Raw genomic sequence first — 18,232 nt, 5'->3', positions numbered from 1 at the left:
CCGTCAAACTCGCCGGCCCTGCCCCATTTGCGAACGACATCGCGGCATCTTTAACGTCCGCCGTGAAGCAGTCAGAGCGCAGTATTTGATCGTCCACACATCGGCCCACGGGGAATTCCCCCCCCCCCCCCTGCTACGTTTTAGAGTCTACTTTGCGTCCGAAGCAAGAGGGGATCGACAACCTGCGGCTCTTTGGCTTCCCCCCACCCCCCATGCGGGCAGCCGTTTGTAAAAAAAACGTGAATCTTTAAACGTAATTTAACGTACAGATAATGTATTAAACATGAAGGGGGAATGGGTCTCTGTGGAGTTTCTTGGTGAGAACAAAGTGTACAACAGTCAAACTGTATCGTTAAAGAATTAGTAAGGAGGAAGACAGCCGTCTATTCCATCACCTATTTGGTTTATTTAAATCGGAAAGTGTCTGTCATCTGCTGTGAACCTGTCGCTGTGTTTATTGTACAAGTAGCTTTGCGTGTGATGCGGCTCTCGGAGCTATGTTGGTCGAAGACAAAAAAAATGCCTACTTTTAAAGGTTGCCGACCGCTGGTTTTTAGGGTATTTGGCTGCTTTAAATGGTCCACATGATCGTAAGCCACGTTCGTTGAGCCATCATTTGTGATGGCCAGGTAGCTTCTGAACAAAAAGGAGCTGCATAGCTAAGTGGGGCCTTACCTGGTAAAATAAATAAAATAGTTTTTAGTTTATCGCCCTCTTTGCTGGCAGACTACCGACCGCTTTGGAAATTTCCCATGGCAACAGTGCCGTGGATAAATGGAGCCCGTCGACCGGGAACTGTTAACATGGCATGGCATTCCACGCTTCAAGGGGCAACTTTAAAGAGACTTCCTAAGCGGGTGAGATATTTAATTATTCACTTATTTGCTTCAACAACCTCGTTGAGATAAAGCAGCCTCGGTCCTTGGTGCAATATCTGTTTGATACAAATCTGTATCTCCTTGAACCATGCCACTTCAGATTTCCGTGAAGATGCTCTGGTGCGTACGAGACAGCTCAGAAGCCAAAGATTGTTGCCTGCCTTTAGCACTCAGAGTTATTGCATCTGGTGTACCTGGAAAATTATTAATCCCCATTTAAAAGTTTTGCACATAGGTCTGAGAACCCTAATGTTTTATTCATAACGTGGTCCATTCCAATTAGATGTCGATACGGAACTGGACTAACGGTCCTCGTCATTCGAAGCCCTCAAACCAGTTGTGAAAATGCCAAATGATATTCTGCGTACGGTATCCACCAGCTCTCGTTGCTGAAAACTTGTAATTTATCATCAAACGATTGACATGCTGGGTGTCGTATGGTCTTGGGTGAAGGTAAGCTCCTGTGAGCGACTTAGGAATTGTTCTGTGTGTGGTCTCATCTTCAAACTCCCAGGCGTGAGCTGAGACCTCGCTTGAAGTGTAATTGTTTTGCCTTGACTTCTTAAACACGTAGTGAGGATATTTTTGGAGCTGTGATCTCATCCCTTTGCTTTTCGATGAATTGTTGCGATTGAGTGTCACAATTTGATTCCGTAATTGATTTTTGTTTTAACGTTAAAGTGAATTGTAGCCTCTGATAAAAAAGAAAAGGAATCAAAGTTCACGCGCGTTTCAATACAGGTCTCGTGAGAATGAGAACTTATTCTATTTCACGAATTGATGCATCAAACTGCTTCCAATACAGCTGCAGAAGTTGTCATTGTTCCTACGCAATTGATTTTGTTGCATCACTTCCATGGCTTCCAACCCTCAGCCAGAATCCTCTACAGCTGCACAAGCGAGACCTCACCGCCTAGGACTCCTCTCACATTGTCCCACCATCTGGGGCGATCGATCTTTCCCTTTGTCGCTGACCTCCGGGTGCCACTCCAATGCGTGCCTTGGCCACCTGCCTCCTCGGTCCAGCTCACATGTCCCACCCATCACAGCATCCTCTTTTGGATCACACCTACAACATTTTCTTGTCGTCTTCTATTCTGAACTTCCAGGTTGCTTACCCTATCCCGCCTTGAAATTGTAAGAATCACCTTAGCAATGACACTGAGAATGCGGTCTGTGTAAATTCTACATGAAATATTACATACGCAATCTTTCAAGTCCTGTGTTACACGTGCAATATTTGCACTTCCAATGTTACACGTGCAAAGTTACACGTGCAAAGGTTACATGTTCGAATGCAATAGCACACATGTAATATGCCCACATTGTAACCAATTTCTTCACCCTTCGTGCAAAAACAAAGCTTCAGCTTCAAGCAGTTCCACCAAACATCTAATAACAGCCTCGTTTAAAATACAATTTGCAGCGGGGTTTTTTTTTTGGTTCGTTATATTTAGTAAGCGTGTACGGTGATGCAGTCGTTATTTCGCTGTCTTTAAAATAACAATCGGGGTTTTTTTTAATATTCACAAACTGTCCAAAAGTTTTTCACGGAAGTTGCGTAAGAAAAATAAGTAACACATTGGCCTCGGAACATTTTGTAATGCAGACTGCACAGCATTGGCTGCCAGCAGTTTAAATATATAAAACACGAAGTGTAATTGATTCCATTTACAAGAAGCATGAGGCGTCTGGGTTGGCCCAGCGAGTTCATGGTTGCTGTCTCAGAAACGCTGAGCCTTTGTCGGAGAGCGCGTACGAGTTCTCCCAAAATATATATTTCTTTTTGTTTCTCACCGCTCTGAACAATTTTGCCCAGTTATTTTTTTGTTGTTGTCAGAAAGCAATTTTAATTTGCTGGTGTCAATGCCCATGCATTTTCAACTGAAAGCTTAATGATAATAATAATAACCCCTTTTCAAACGTAGTCGTGAAACAGATTGTTTGGTGATACTGCACTGGCAGTGGTGCACAAGCACAAGTAACGAAAGCGCAGTTTAACGCGTCGTAGGAGGCTTTCACGACCAATATTATCCATGATAGAGGTTTTTTTTATTTTTTGGGTTACATCGTGTAAATATAAATGTGTCGTTAAACTCACCACCACCTGCATAATGTGCATGCATAACATATGTTGATGACCTTATGAATAACCCAACCGGTAATGGGATATCCATTGTAATGCTTAACATTAACCTCTCCCACCCCCTCTGGCCTTCACGCCTGATTGGCTCACAGGTGACTTCATCATATTTACCCCTCTATTTAAGAACGAAACAGGATTTCTCCACAAATCCGACCGTCACCTGATGCTGCTGGTTGTAATTACTGGCGAAACGTCGTACTCGAATTGTAAACGTTGTGGGTTTACTCTCGAACACACCGCTGTGTGTGATGTGCTAGTGACGAATTGGCCACGTGCTGTTTCAGTGGCGGCTCGTGACATTGCCACGAGGTGGGGCTGTTGTGAGTGACCTCTGAAAATTTGGTGTTCTAATTAAGGCAAACCACGTCATGTTATTGGCCTTCCCGTGAAAGTGATATGTCTTATCTATCAACGGTAGGCATTGATAAACAATGCTAAACAAAACAAAGCACTCAAATGCTGCCTTCATGGCCCTCAAGTCCACACTACACAAGCCTTTCAAATGGAATATTTAGGAGTGACTCCCACAGTGTCCTTTGCTAATTCTTCATTTGCTGCACCTGCTGCCATCGCCATTGCCGCTGTTTCCTCGTGCGTGTAGGCCGTGACCTGCAATATTTGCACGATGCAACCTAGCGTCGTGACATCGGCGTCGCAGCCACGGGCGCCTTTTTCACCGCCCGGAATGAGTCTCAAACGGCGCGGCTAAAGTGTGAAGCTCATCGCAATTAATGAAGGGGGATATCTCTCGCTCGGACGCTTTCGCAGCTGCCACGAGACCTTCCCGAAGCACAAAGCAGACTGTGGTGTTGCAGTGGTTTCTAATATGAACAACTTAAAATGTTATCTTCATTAGGTAATTCATGTTGAAAGAATCATTACAGTTAATTTTTTTTTTTAACGCAACAAAACTATTTATAGGACATTTTTTTAAAGAAAATGTTTTCTTCTCATCTCCAGCTAATTGGTGGGGCAGTGCCCCAACGCCCTTAGTGGACGAACCACGCCTGTTTTGTTTACGTAACAACCTTTACTAATTGGCTGTGTCGATCTACCCAAAAAAAACTGTAACAAAAGAACGACTCAACACATTCGTAGTGACTGTACCTCTCTGGCCTCTCAATGCACCCTGAGGAAGGGCCATTGCCAAGAGGTTGTCACCTCTTTACCACGTTTTGTTTTTAAGGCCACAGTGTTATTGACGAATGGGGAGAAATTTTGTGAAACAGTTGTGCAGTTTGCTTTCACTTTACTTTTATCATTTCCCTACCATCTGTTTAGTACTAATTTGTCCTAACCAATGCAGCGCCTATTCGTAATCCATAACCATAATCCTAAACAGGGGGAACAATTAATTCAGGGTAACCTCTTTGTCGGTGGTAGCAAATATTTCATCCCCGCGGGGGGGGGGGGTACAAATAATCTGGGGAACAATGAATTTTTCCACCGAATTTGAAACAGGTCAGACACCCGTGATTGAAGCCAGGCCCTCGAGTGCAGCGAGAGGATGGTCTCTGGCCGATCACGAATGACTTCGCGAAATAGCCGTCTCGTTAAACAAAGTTCATTGCTTAATTTCGGTGTGGTCCAGGTCTGACGACTGGAAACAGTCGGCGTGGTCCAGCTTTGATTTCGGGTCGAATTGCCTCGGGGCGAACACGTTTTGCAGTGTGCACAAGAGGGTGGTGGAACCCAAGCGCCTCGTGCGGATGAGAGGCAGTTAACGGGGCGATGCTGATGTATCCCTTGATGCCATTTTTTTTTAATGAGGGCTCCAAATCGAAATCCCTTCATCTCGTTACATGACATCCTGAGCACGAATAGAAAATAATTTTGAAAAAATAAACAATTGGATAAAAAAAACGCTTGCACCAGAGTGGCAAAATGTTAAATACCTTGCCTGGTATATAGGAGTTCATGGGTTTGATCCCTACCCCTGACACCTGTATATTTGGAGTTTGCATGTTTTCCCTGTGGTTGCGTGGATTTTTCTCCGGGTCCTCCGGTTTTTCTCTCCACATTGACCATCGACATGCGTTTAAAGTATTTGGTTGCTTTACATTTCCATATGATAAGCCACTTCTTTGCACTGTCGTTTGTAGCCGGGTCACTTCTGCAACGGAGCTATAAATCTCAGTGAGCCTTACCTGGTGAAATACAAAGTTTAGTTTAGTTTTAGTGTAACCGGTATTGTTTTGAGCCTTTGTTGAAACTACCGCTCTGTTCTGTCCTCCCATTTTGCTCTTCCCAGGATGCCCAGGGGTGGGAGATCATCGAGGGCCTCCGGTCAGGGCAGCCGGACGTTCACAAACCCGAGAGGCACGAGGGCTTCCTGCTCAAGAAACGCAAGTGGCCTCTCAAGGGCTGGCACAAGGTGGGCCACGCTTTTCTCACACGGGGGGGGGGGGGGGGGGAAACCTGGGGGTGGTGTTTGCGTTTCAACGGAGGGAAGGGACTGCTCGCATACGACTAGTTGGTCGTGCCGGTACGTGCCATCCGTCAACTTAAAGACAAAAATGTTTATGCATATATTTTTTGTATTTCAATTTAATAGGAGCCTGGTACAGAGCACAAACTGCCATGCAGGGAGGGGGTACGGAAACTCCGCGGGGTGCAGATCCGAACACTGCGGCGGAGTTTAGAGAATGGGGGAAGGGGGGGGGGTTGGACTCACCGCCCCACCGCGTGGGGACCACGAGCGAGGTGTGTGTATTTTTACAGGGGGGGGCCCCATCCATCAACTTTTGAAGGAGGGGTTGATCGATTATCCCCGCACCTCTGATTAGCACGGTTGGCTATGTACGGTGCAAAAGAAGTTCATCATACACGCATTCTAAGATAATAATACTTATGTATAGCCCTTTGTCAATCCACTGCTGGATGAAGGACTCCCTGTGCTGTGTCAGTCACGAAGATTATCTGACCATACTTCACCACTCTGGTCAGTGTTGGTTGGTGACGCCTGCTGCTGCATATTTGGAGTTTGCATGCTCTCCCCATGGTTTCGTGGATTTTTCTCCTGGTCCTCCAATTTTCCCCTCCAGGTTTAGAATCGGCGTACGTCGAGAGGATGTGGCTGCGATAAATTTCGACATGATGAGCCACTTCGTTCAGCTATCATTTGTGTCCAGGTCACTTCTGCAAAAGAGCTATATAGCTCAGTTTAGTTTTTTTTTGCTTATATATCATTTGCTGATTATGTAGTTTTATTTTGCATCGTTTGTGCAAATTGCATCTGTCATTCGCTGAGGAACCACAGGCAACTGAGAAGGTTGGCCAAGCGGTGAGCTGGCGCAAACAATTGCCCAAGCTCCGTGGTCCTCTATATATGTGAAGATGTTTGCAGACAGTTAATGAGTGTGAATACACGAGCCATGAATATAACTCAGGTTTGCCGGGCTCGTAGAACAGGGTGCGAAACCACTGTGCCACAGTTCCGCCACGCTTACTCCATGGCGGATTTTGGCAAAGATGAAATTCTGCACACACATCGGAAGCAAGTGCGGCGCCTATATGAACCGTTAGAGCAAGAAGGTTCCTGACCTCACCGTGTAGCGTTCGCATGAACCCTCTTGTAGACTCCGACTATCTTAGAGCACTCCAGTTAAGCTACCGTATATTATGTGCTTGGTTCTTTCGGTAAAGTCACGTAGAAATGAAACAATAAAATACGCGACTTTACGGAAAGCACCAAGAATATGAATCCTTGCAGTCACAAAAGCTTTAAATCAAAATTCTGCCATATATTGTCGCGATGCAAACAGGAATTAGCCAACCGTCTGAGACAGGGCCCTCCTGAAAAATATTCTTGGGATGTTTGTTGTTGCACCATAGTTTAATTGCGTGACATCTACAAATACCATCTTAACGTTTTATTTTTAACTCGCCTATTATTCTTTTTTGACACTATTTACATGCCGTCTTTCCCCCAGCCTGTAACGAATGCAATTATCCAAAATACGTGCATGTGTGTGCGCTGGTGAGGCGCTATCCGCGATCGAAATTTAAAGTGGGCCCGTTATTTTAATGAGAGGACTCGCTCCTCTGATTGTTCTCGTTGGGTAATGATGCCTCAGCACGGTTCATTTTGCATGCCTGATTGCATGAGGCCTTTTGTGGGTCGGTGCCGGCTGAACGTTTTGGAAATCACCGCAGCCCCGGGAATAAAAATGATCATCGTTTTGTCTATCAAGCTTGGCATGTCGCAACAATCCACCGTAATTCTCCCGGGGGACATTCTTGTGAACGACCGCACAGTGCGGCTTGAAAACGTTGGGAATAAAATTCCAACTACCACAACAACAACAGCAAAATAGCCACGTTGAGGAGCAGTGGGAAGAAGAAGCGGTGTTGTTTATCTGCGTCTCTTCTGTGTTGCAGCGGTTTTTTGTGCTGGAGAATGGGATCGTGAAATACGCCAAGTCTCCAGCGGAGGTGATCCTGCCCTTATTCGTTGTGCCTGTCATGGTCGAAATCCAATGCTTTTTGTCAACGATGAGCAAAGTCATCACAACAGGAATGTGCGCGCAAGCTCGATGCAAGATCGGTCGAGCAACGTGCAGGGAACGGTCTCATTTTCAACTCTTCCTTTCAGTTGATGTGACTAAACGATGAGACGGCCGCACGTTCAGCTCTGTGGAGCTGGTGGCTTAGACAATGCTGAGAACACTGCGCATGCAATGTGCCGGTCACGTGACACGCATACATATTGGACAACATATAAGAATGCAGAATACGAATTATCGCAACTCGCAAAAATCATCGTATTCCTGTTCCAAAATCACGTGTTTCTTGTTTGTCCTCTTTTGTGAGTCCCATTCACTCCCATTTGCTTAGTTGTAACACGAGCATGTTTCTTATTGATTTAACTCATGAGCAATTGATCCTCACGTGCATGATTATGCCTAGAGTACAGTAATCCGCTGCTGGATGAGAGCCTCGCCAAGTCGCTGCCGTCTGTCACAAATCCCGCGACGTCATCTTGGACACGTTCCATTCCTTGGCTTCCACTCCATTACTGCTCTTCACAATTGTCCATCATCCCTGTTTACGTGTACTGACTAAGCCCATTTAGTTTCAATCACTCTCCTTAAGAGAATGATGCCATTAGCTTCCGTATATATTTTTTCTCTTATGTATATATGTTGAACTTCTTTCGCACCGTACGTAGCGAACCGTGCTGAATATACGTGTTCCTCTTTCTGTCTCTTCTGTCTCTCACGATAATTCAAAAGCATGCATCTCTCCATGCGCTGTGCTTGGAATTCCGTTCAGAGCCATGAAAAAGGAAGACATGGATTCGAGAACGTATGCGAAACATACCTGTCAACCCCTTATCAGTGCCCTACCTTATTGCAGACCAATTCAGACCTTATTAGTCACCCCGTGCCCTTAAAAATTGTCAAGGTTCATCCTACAAAGTCCCATCACAAGGGAGAAACACAAATAGACTCGAGCAAGTTTTTTGCTCGCATTGAAACGGCTGAACGCCGTATGGACCTGAAAGCTCAATTTCCCTTTTCAAGAATACGTGTAAAGCACATGGGTTGACAGGTATGGCAAAATGTGCATTGTATGCGAATGCAATGCAGATGCAACCGGTGCAGACTTGCATGTAAATGCCGTGGAATTAGCTCCAAACGCGTTTTCCCAGACTCTAGTGCGATTATAAAAAAAGATAAATTCCCATTGAGGCAAGTGGCTGTGCATTTTATGCTTCCCCCTCGTTATCATGGCATGATTATTCACTCAAACAGACTCATCTTTGCTCAGCAATGTTATATATGTGTTTTTTTGTAAAGCGAAATATACATTTCTTGCTTTTAGCAAGGTGGATGATTAACATTGGTTCTCAAGCTCACGACACGCACGCCGAGTAGTCCGAATCGACATGCCGTGATGGGTTCACATCACCTCCACGGCATCAGAGGAGGCACCACGATTCACAAGCGACGTTCGCAAGAGAATTCGATAATTGAATCCCCCGCACCTCCGATTGGCACGGTTGGCTACGCACGGTGCGAAAGAAGTTCAGCGTACATGCATGTACGTACACACGTGACGATTCATCAAACTGCAAGAGGCGGGGGAGGGGAGGGGGGTGGATGGTGATTTGTCATACCCATACTTGTCATACACGTGTACGATTCAGTGGACAGTACGAAAAATAAGAAATTTTTTACCCTTTCTGGCAATAAAACAGGTGTTAAGATACCCTTCGATTCTTTCGGTAAAGTCACGTAGGGAGAAAAATAATAGGTCACGACGTTTTGATCGCAACACGAGCAATCGTCATCAGGTGGGACAACCACAGCAATAACAAACTGCTGAAGTAGGCCTATTTTAGCAGTTTTTTTTCTTGCTGATGATGATTGCTTGTGTTGCGATCGAAACGTCATGATCTATTATTATGTTTCTACCTACGTGACTTTACCGAAAGAAGCAAAGAGTATGGATTCCTGCAGTCACGAAAGCTTCAAATCAGGTGTTAAGATGTTCAAACACCAAATAGATATCTTTTGCAAGGAATCAAGTCTGCAATAAGGTCCCATGATGTAGCTACTCACCCCGAGCTATAAATGCCTCTGGTAGTGGCATTGTCCTTGTGCTGTTCGCCTTGTGGCGTTCTCTGGTCTGACACTGGTGAGACTAGGCCATAAAGAAGGCGGTCTCTGGTGTAGGCCAATCAGTTTTGAAGTGTATTAACTACACAAGCACGTGTAGTTAATACACTTTTTTCAAAATTTTCTTGCTGTGGTTTTCACACCTGATGATGATTGCTTGTGTTGCAGTCAAAACGTCACGATAATTTTATTGTTTTATATTTTTATTATTTTATTGTTTCCCTTCTATGTGGTGACTTTACCGAAAGAACCAAGAATATCTTAACACCTGTTTTATTGCCAAGAAGGGTAAAGTCTGTTCTTAATTTTCATACTTTGAGACTGGCAAAAAGGTCCCGTGGAATTAGCGTGCAGTGCACTCAGCGTACGACACACATGACAATTGGTAACGACGAAGGAAATGCACTCCGCTAAGGCGGCGATTTGTCACGGATGCAGTTCCACCAGCAACCTCCCCGGGTAATTTAACCTCGCTCATAGAACTGCGAGCAATGCCGTGGCGGTTGACGTCTGATTGAGGGCGCGCGCGCTGCCTGAGCACCAGATGCACGGCGGGGGAGGGGGGGCATTGTGCCCGGCTCGCAGCAGCGTTTCGCAATATGACTTCTGCAGCCACCGCACGCCTTTCAGTCGATTGTGCCACATCGCGAAAAATGGATTCCTCCACTGCATTTAAGTGAACATCGTGGTCAGAAGGGGTACCGAGGCTTCAGGTCACGTGCTGGAATGCGAATTGTGGATTTTAGATTTCGGGTTCTGGGAGAAAGTTAATGGCGGCGTCCGTTGCCAACGTTCAGGGCACAAAGCAACAAGACACATGTGTTTAGGTCATTGATAGTCAGGCTGCAAGGTCTGTTCCATAATTTTTATCTCCCCAAACGTGCGTGTGGTGGTGTTCATCTGCGTTGGTGGCCCTGGCATGGTGGTGGAAATTCCACGTTCCAATTCCAGGCACCAGTTTCTCTAGAGGAAGAACAAACCCCCCCCCCACAAAACACTATTGAGTTTACACAAAGTGATACCTATTTTATTGACCCTCACAAGGATGATGGGCCCAATCAACTCCAGGCATAATTTGACCTGAAAACTGTCTGATTGTGAGTCGAGCACTCTTACCCGAATTGCCATCATGCTGGACACACACACGCACACATATATTCGCACAAATAACATTTACATTTCGCTTATTTAATTAACGGAGACAGCTGTGGGATATATAAAAAAAAACATTCGAGGAAAGTCGCAGGGGAGTGATTTCCATGCAGGCGAAAATTGAAGAACCAAAAGCTGATGCTTGACTGGTCGCGCACTGAGAAGTGCAACTGTAATCCTGCTGTGTCTGCGCGTTCAGGTGCAGCGTGGAAAGCTGCACGGGAGCATAGACATTGGCCTGTCCGTGATGTCCATCAAAAAGAAGTCGAGGCGCATCGATCTGGACACGGAGGAGTACATCTACCACCTCAAGGTTGGCGACGGTCTCTCACACGGGCGAAACATTAACCACTCCCCCCCCCCCCTACCGGAGCATCCCAGCAGCCCTGTCGGAGCGTGGCCTCTGCCCCCCACGCTATCCCTTGAGATGAATAATGGCACAGCGACCGGCCTCTCCCGAGAGTAATATTCGCTTGCGTTCGTTATTCGCTCCCGTATGACAAATGTGTTAGTGCAGAGCCTTACGCGGTTCGGGACCGAGAGTTTTTTGTTTTTTAAGCGGCAGCGTTGTGCGACAGATGATGGGCCCTATCGGAGCGAGGGAGTCGCCGCCGCCGCCGCCGCTCTGAGCTCCTGGGCTTTGTATCCTCCGTCATTCCGTCATTCTCTCCTTGGATTGTAAATGTTGTGGATTTGCTCTCCAACACACCGGTGTGCTGTACCAGTAACGAATTGGCACGTTCTGTTTACGTTACAAACCTTACTAATCGGCTGTGTCAGGTGGTGGCGGGTTTATCGACACATTTATATTTACGCGATCTAACCCACAAAACCTGTATCATGGATGATATCTATCGCGGAAGCCTACTAAGTGTTAAACCATCTAATATCAAGTCAACAAATGTACATTTTCTTCATGTGGTCACCAATACGTGTGTTCATTTTGGGGGTATGTATATATATGTGAAATGATACCTGCAGAAAACTACTCCGGAAGACAGACAACTATGTCGTGTTAGATGGTAAGGACCTTCTTCTTTGGTTCTTTCGGTAAAGTCACGTAGAATGAGAATAAAATAATGAAATAAAACAATAAAATTCTCACGACGTTTCGGCCGCAACACAAGTGGCCTTCTTCAGGTGAAAGGAACAACCTGTCGGGACGACAGAGCTACAATGACTTTACCGAAAGAACCAAAGAAGATGAACCCTTGCAGTCACAAAAGCTTTAAATGGTAAGGACCTGTTAATGTGGCACTGCAAGCAAGGCGGTCCAGTGGATCAGATGTCAGAGCACTGAGGTAGTACCACTGAGATGATGAGTTTCACTCTGGCCAGCTGCCCATGATGAAAAAATATTCTCGAGCGTCAGAGATTTGATGGTCCCAGCCTCGTCACTAGCGCAAAAAGACCACGGTATTAAAATTCTAGCTCCGAGAAAATAAAATTATGGGGTTGAACTGTCGCGAGATGGGCGTTGCCGTTAGTAGCAAGGCATTGTGGGAAAGTGCGACCCCCCCCTCCCTCGTGTGGATAAGAGGGCACTTGAAGAGACGGTTCTTTTTACAAGGCGGCACTGTGTTAATTACGAATCTCGTGAGGTTTTTGTTTGTTTGTTCCCAAGGTCAGAAGTCACTTCTCATAAGCAGTTCTGTGGCATCACCTTTGGCAGGCCATTCCCTAGCGCGGGCTGATGCACTGCCCTTGTTTGCCGCGTGCATTCTTCATCTGATAACTTGATGCAAATGCGCAATTTGGAATAACGTTGGGGGAAGTCGACACACGAATTAATAATTGACACGACGATTGGTTCGTCTGGCCAGGTGGTTCTGTAAATCGCATGCATAGTTTAATAACCACATCCAGTGGTTGTTTGATGCAATATTTAATGCCCGTTTTGCTCTTCAAACTGAAAAGTTCCAGGTTCAAATCTCGACAGGTAAATTGACGCGGTATTTCTCCCCTTCTAGGGTCATACAAATTGAGTACCACTTTTTTCCAAGACAACCGTTGGTTGAGTTGTGGGAAGACTGCCTCTCACCATAGGAACGTGGAATTTCCACCACGATGTCAGCTATTAATGGAGATGAGCACCGCCTCTGCTTGTTTGAGCAGGGGGAGGCCCTATGATTGTGATACGTAGTTCTATGGTATCCTCTTACAGTGCCTTTTCTTAACATAATGTGATACTCTACTGACAATATAAAGTTATATAATGAAGGCGCTTTTCCCTCTGTGCCATGATAGTGACATTTTAATAAGGGAGGTGTCTCTCCCTGTTCAAGCAAGCATGGGGCAATACCCATTTCTGTTGTGATCTCTAAAACGGTGATGGAATTTCCACATTCCTGTGATGGGGATCAATCTGTCCGTAAGGCAACCACTGTTGTATTCTTGTAAAATTGTGCTAATTTTTTTGAACCCGAATGGTTGATGGCCTAAGTCGGCCTCCCTCTGGGATTTTAACTCGTCCGGATTTCTCCAGCGAGCTGAGTGCTCCTGCCACATTGCCACGTGGTCGGCTTAACAGCAAACGCGTCAAGATGAGGTATTGACTCTGATCGCCTCTCTGTGCCCCGCATTGTATTTCCGATTTGTAAAAAAAGATATATGGCAAAGCAGTAACTCTTTAAAACAGGTTTGACAGGTCCTAATATATCCTCCGGTGCATGTATGTCAAATGCCCTGTGAACGAATTCTAATACCCACGTTGTGCATGTGCTGGCTTGCTTATGTTGTGTTTCACTGTGTTTTATGTTACTTGCATTTTAATTGGTCCCGGATACATTTTCCGGGCTAATGAGCCCGCTGTGGAAGCACGCTGCATGAAAGAGCAGTGTTGTAAGCTTGCTCACATGCGAAAACGATTGGGAATGATTTGTGTTTTTTATATAGTGCCCAATGCGCCCGGGGTGTCTCCGTCACACCTTGTCTCAAACACATGAAAGGGAGCAGGGTGGAATCCCCAGGGGCAGCAGGCCCTGTGGGCCACGTGGTGATACAGCACCTGGCCTGTAAACAGGCATCAGTCTTAGCTCGTAGGGGGGCGGGCGGGGGGGGGGGGGTGAGGATTGCCATCTATAATCTCTGATGGAACAGTTTGCAGGTAATTTTTTTTAATTAGAAAAAAATGTGGACCACGACTCGGTCGCACGGTAGCCGACTCTGCGATGGCCACTGTGCAACAGGCGGCGCGTATCTTCAGGATTAAGACACCCCGCAGTAATACCTATAATCAGGGTGGCCTCTTGATTTGAACTGTGGATCTCCGCAGCAAGCTGTGAACGCGCTCTCCCGCTATGCCATGTCACTGTCCCATTGTAAACGCCAGTGCTGATGTATGTACATATGTGTACAATGGTTCTTGTTAGTGTACCACGTGCGAATGTGTGCAAAATATGCCAGCGTATATTTCCATGCTTGGTCACTGGAATGTGTGTGTGTGTGAGCATGGGGGAGACAAAGGCGGCCGGGCGTGGTGATGGTCACCCACCCCCTCATCTGTCGTGCCATCCTTAATAGGTGTTTGCTAACAGCACTTGCCCCAAACAGTCGGTTAAGGCTATACGGGGGATCTTTATCTTTGGGTGGAGGAGGGGGGGGGGTGATATCATGATTCTCAGCAACCACGATTCAATTGTGGCCATGGATAACATGAATCGCAAGAGGTATCTTAATCTATCGTGGGCCTCCCCTAGGTCGACTTGACCAGAAGTGAGTACAGTACCTGGTGCAGTGTGCCAATTTGAGCACTGAAAAGAAGAGAAAAGTTGTGAGACACGTGGTCCTGGCCACACCACTCTCATCGTTGCGTGCTTCTTCTGGCCTTAACAGGGGCTTGATAATATCCAAGATGTTCCCTGACAGCAGCTGCTGACCTTCCTCAAAGTAAGTCATATTTTATCTTCCCCAGAGAGAGATGATGATGATGATGATGATGGGCCGAGTCGAACAATCACGACAAAAATTGAACGCGCGCCCTTGCGACTTCGAGTCAAACGCCGTACCCCACGCTTCCGCGCCGTCGGATCGCGAAACCACGGCGGCCCGGCGCGCCGTACCGCCCGCCGTACAACGTCCGAGGGCCGCCCCGCTCGGAAACGTGACCTCCGGCCGCGCTCCGCTCTCTCGGCAGATCAAGTCCCAGGAAATGTTCGACGTGTGGGTATCCAAGCTGAGGAACCACCGCCTCTTCCGTCAGAACGAGATCGCCTGCTCCCCCGGCACCGGCAGCCGCCATCTGCTGTCCCCTCTGGACGTGTGCCCGGGGCAGCACTTTGCGGATGGCAAGGTGCGTGCGCTGCACCGTCGTGCCTCGGCGGCAGAGGAGGAGGTCCCTGTGGCTGCCCGCTGCCTCCCTTCCCTCTCTCGTCTACCCCGGGCCGATCAACTCGGTCGTCTATAGAAACTTCCGGAGCGTGCGTCGCGCGTCGATTGGCCGACGAGCCTTGCTTTTGTTGCTGTATTTGTCTCTGCCCCTCGTCTCTGCTGCGCGAAACTGTGATTTCCTTCCGAGGTGCTGAATGCAGAATTGGAATATTTATTTATACTGGAGGAATCCGATGAGCTATAATGGTCTTTTTCACAGATGTCCAGTCGCTCTGGGAAGAGAACACGAGCTTAGGATCAGTTAGTTCAGCAGTATCTATTCATCGGGAGATTAAATACTCCTAATGAGATATGACTTATTGTCTCCTTTGTGAAACTGGAGTTGCATCAATACAGATTCAGAACATTTATCCTGGAGGAATCCGATGAGCTATGAAGCTCTTTTTGCACAGATGTCCAGTTAGCGCACGTTGTCAGAACGTTATAACAACACAATACAAAAACACGATAGGAGGGCAAAGTATAGGAAAGGTAAGCAAATCACCCAAAAAATATATACAAATAAAACTCAACTTTTTTTTATTTTACCAGGTAAAGCCCACTGAACTATTACCTTATTTTTCAGAAGAGACCTGGCCACAAATGATAGCTTAACGAAGTGGCTTATCACGTGGAAATGTATAGCATCAAAAATAATATAAATATATGCGATGCCGGGAAATGAAAGTTTGAAGAGTAATCGGTCTGATAACTTGATTCCTCGAGGTGTTTGGAGTAATCTAACATTATGCTATATTTTTTATTTGCATTGCAACATGAAATTATTATTGTCTTATGATTGCTCTGATTGAAGGCTTTCTTGTACGATCTTTGTTGATGGCTGCGGCTGTCCCTCGCATCCACTTGGTTTTAAGAATCGTAGTAATATGATTCTAGTATCGTAACAAGATTCCTAGTAATACGATTCTAAGTGAGGGTAATACAGAATCATTTGCCAGCGCACGTTATTTAATAGTCATTATTTCTTGCTGATAACGGATTAACGTTATGGCATTACCAGTACCTGCCTTTGATAACCTAATTATCGTAATTTATTCATCTCTAACATTGGTAAGACAAGACACAAAGTAAACAATTTCTGGTTATGTTTGTACAGAGATGTTACAAGGTAATTTATGAGTCTGTGTACACATAATAATTATTTTATGCCTCTATGTGTCCCTGAATGTATGAGTTTGTGTGTTTGCTCGTACGTTTGTGATACTGTGGGAAGTGGTACCATCGCAGTTAACAAGCCTCAATAGAAATCCCAGCGACCTAGGTTCGATTCCCATCCATGGACAACACTGATGAAATGTGAGATATATATAAACACCAGGGCCTGGACCTCGTCTAGATTAACTCGGTATAATTTTAATAATTGGTGCCATTTGTCAGGATCAACCTTGGGGGAGTCAGAGAGAGCCGGGTATGCAGCTGACCTCGCTCCTCCCTTGCGTCTCACGCTGGAATTAATAGGTGCTCTCTAATATCACTTTATCCAGAAATCTTTTAGGCTAATTGGGAAATTATAGTGTGTGTTGTTCTTGTCTATTCATGAGCGCATACATTTGCATGCCTAGGAACATCCCCGCGTGTGTGCGCGTGCATGTTTCCGTTTTACATTTGACAGTTCCGCATAAATGCTGCATAATTAATGTGCAGTGCATGGCAGTTTATAGGTTTTTTCACCCATTTACACCCTGCTGCATCCCCTTCCGTGTGGCTTCTTTACGTACGGTGCACGATGTCCGTCTATAATAATAATATTATTAGTCGCGACGTTATATTTGGGTGGTGGCGTGGCCCAGCGGGAGCGCATTTGCTGCTCGAATCCGGCAGGATGCCCCGGTGAACGCTGCGTGCTGCCGTTTCTCAACGGTCCTGGTGACGTCAACGAATAGCATGGCTTAGTGGTCCATATCAACAAAAATGCTTACAAATTGCCGCATTCGAAAAACTCAGCAATCTCCTCCTTCTCCTTTACTTAATTTATAGACCTGGAGGGATGATGGGCTGAATCAATCTCAACCGGGACGATAACTTTCAAACTTTTCCCTGCGAGTCCAGTGTTCTAACCATAGGTGCCACCTGGCCAGATAGATGACACGAATATTCTACCCATATGTAAAGAGACATTGCCTATATGGCAACTGTCAGCTGCTGAGTGATGAGAACTCGATGGTACTGTACGGCCCTCTTGTCACTCTACTGTTGGATGAGGGCCTCCCCGCACCTGCTGCAGAGTCATGGGGATTATTTAACCATACTTCACCACGCTGGTCAGTGTGGGTTGGTGAAGGTGGGGGATTTGTAAACGTGGAAGGATAGGCGTGAAGTACATCGTTCCATTTTGCCGCGCTTCCGTCTGTGGCACACAAGGTAGCACAGACCCCCGCAGCTGCCCTCTGACAACCTGCTATGCACGGTGGTCGCCCGTCCAAGTGATGGCCAGGCTCACCCCTGCTTAGCTTCCGAGGTCTCACGAGATCGGGTGCACAGGTTGTGTAGACGAACGCGTCCGGTACAGCCCGTTGGTCGGTGTCTTGGCTGGGACCATGAAACATTTCTGCATTTTGAGAACCTGGTTTAGCGTCAAACGATTGAGCGGGACTCGAATGTGTAATCTCGGCGGTGCTGAAAGCGTACTCTACAAACTAAACTGTGTATTTGTATTTTTTTTATTTGACCAGTTAAGGCCCACTGAGCTATACAGATCCTTTTCAGTAGCGACCTGGCCACAAATGATAGCTCAGCAAAGTGGCTTATCGTGTGGAAATTTATAGCAGCAGCCAAATATTCCAAACGCAAGTTGATGTGGAGGGAAAAGACGGAGGACCCGGAGAAAAATCCACGCGACCACGGGGAGAACACGCAAACTCCAAATATACAGGCGTCAGGGTCAGGATCGAACCCACGGTCTCCTATTTAACAGGCGAGGTGGTAAAACATCTCGCCACCGTGGCGACAAGGGTTGTCAACCCCCTCCCCACCACGCCCGCGAGTCTCCCAGTCACCTCACTAACTTGCCGCAGTCATCGTTAACCGGTCCTGGAATGGAAGAG

The 18,232-nt window shown here is 46.4% G+C and overlaps 1 protein-coding gene across 1 annotated transcript in view; it reads left to right on the top strand.

The window, feature by feature from the left end:
- Positions 1 to 18,232, top strand: part of LOC116943868 (oxysterol-binding protein-related protein 6-like) — a 205,864-nt gene that overhangs the window by 110,902 nt on the left and 76,730 nt on the right. Inside the window, exons 4-7 of the mRNA XM_032957146.2 lie at positions 5,276 to 5,398; positions 7,405 to 7,458; positions 10,999 to 11,112; positions 14,935 to 15,090. Coding sequence (XP_032813037.1) covers positions 5,276 to 5,398; positions 7,405 to 7,458; positions 10,999 to 11,112; positions 14,935 to 15,090 — 447 coding nt within the window. The remainder of the gene's footprint in view (positions 1 to 5,275; positions 5,399 to 7,404; positions 7,459 to 10,998; positions 11,113 to 14,934; positions 15,091 to 18,232) is intronic.

Source organism: Petromyzon marinus, chromosome 19, assembly GCF_048934315.1.
Source record: "Petromyzon marinus isolate PM22_M1 ecotype Great Lakes invasive population chromosome 19, UKy_Petmar_22M1.pri1.0, whole genome shotgun sequence".
Classification (NCBI taxonomy): Eukaryota; Metazoa; Chordata; class Hyperoartia; order Petromyzontiformes; family Petromyzontidae; genus Petromyzon; species Petromyzon marinus.
Note: the sequence above shows the minus strand (reverse complement) of the source record. Positions and strands in the feature narration are given on the sequence as shown.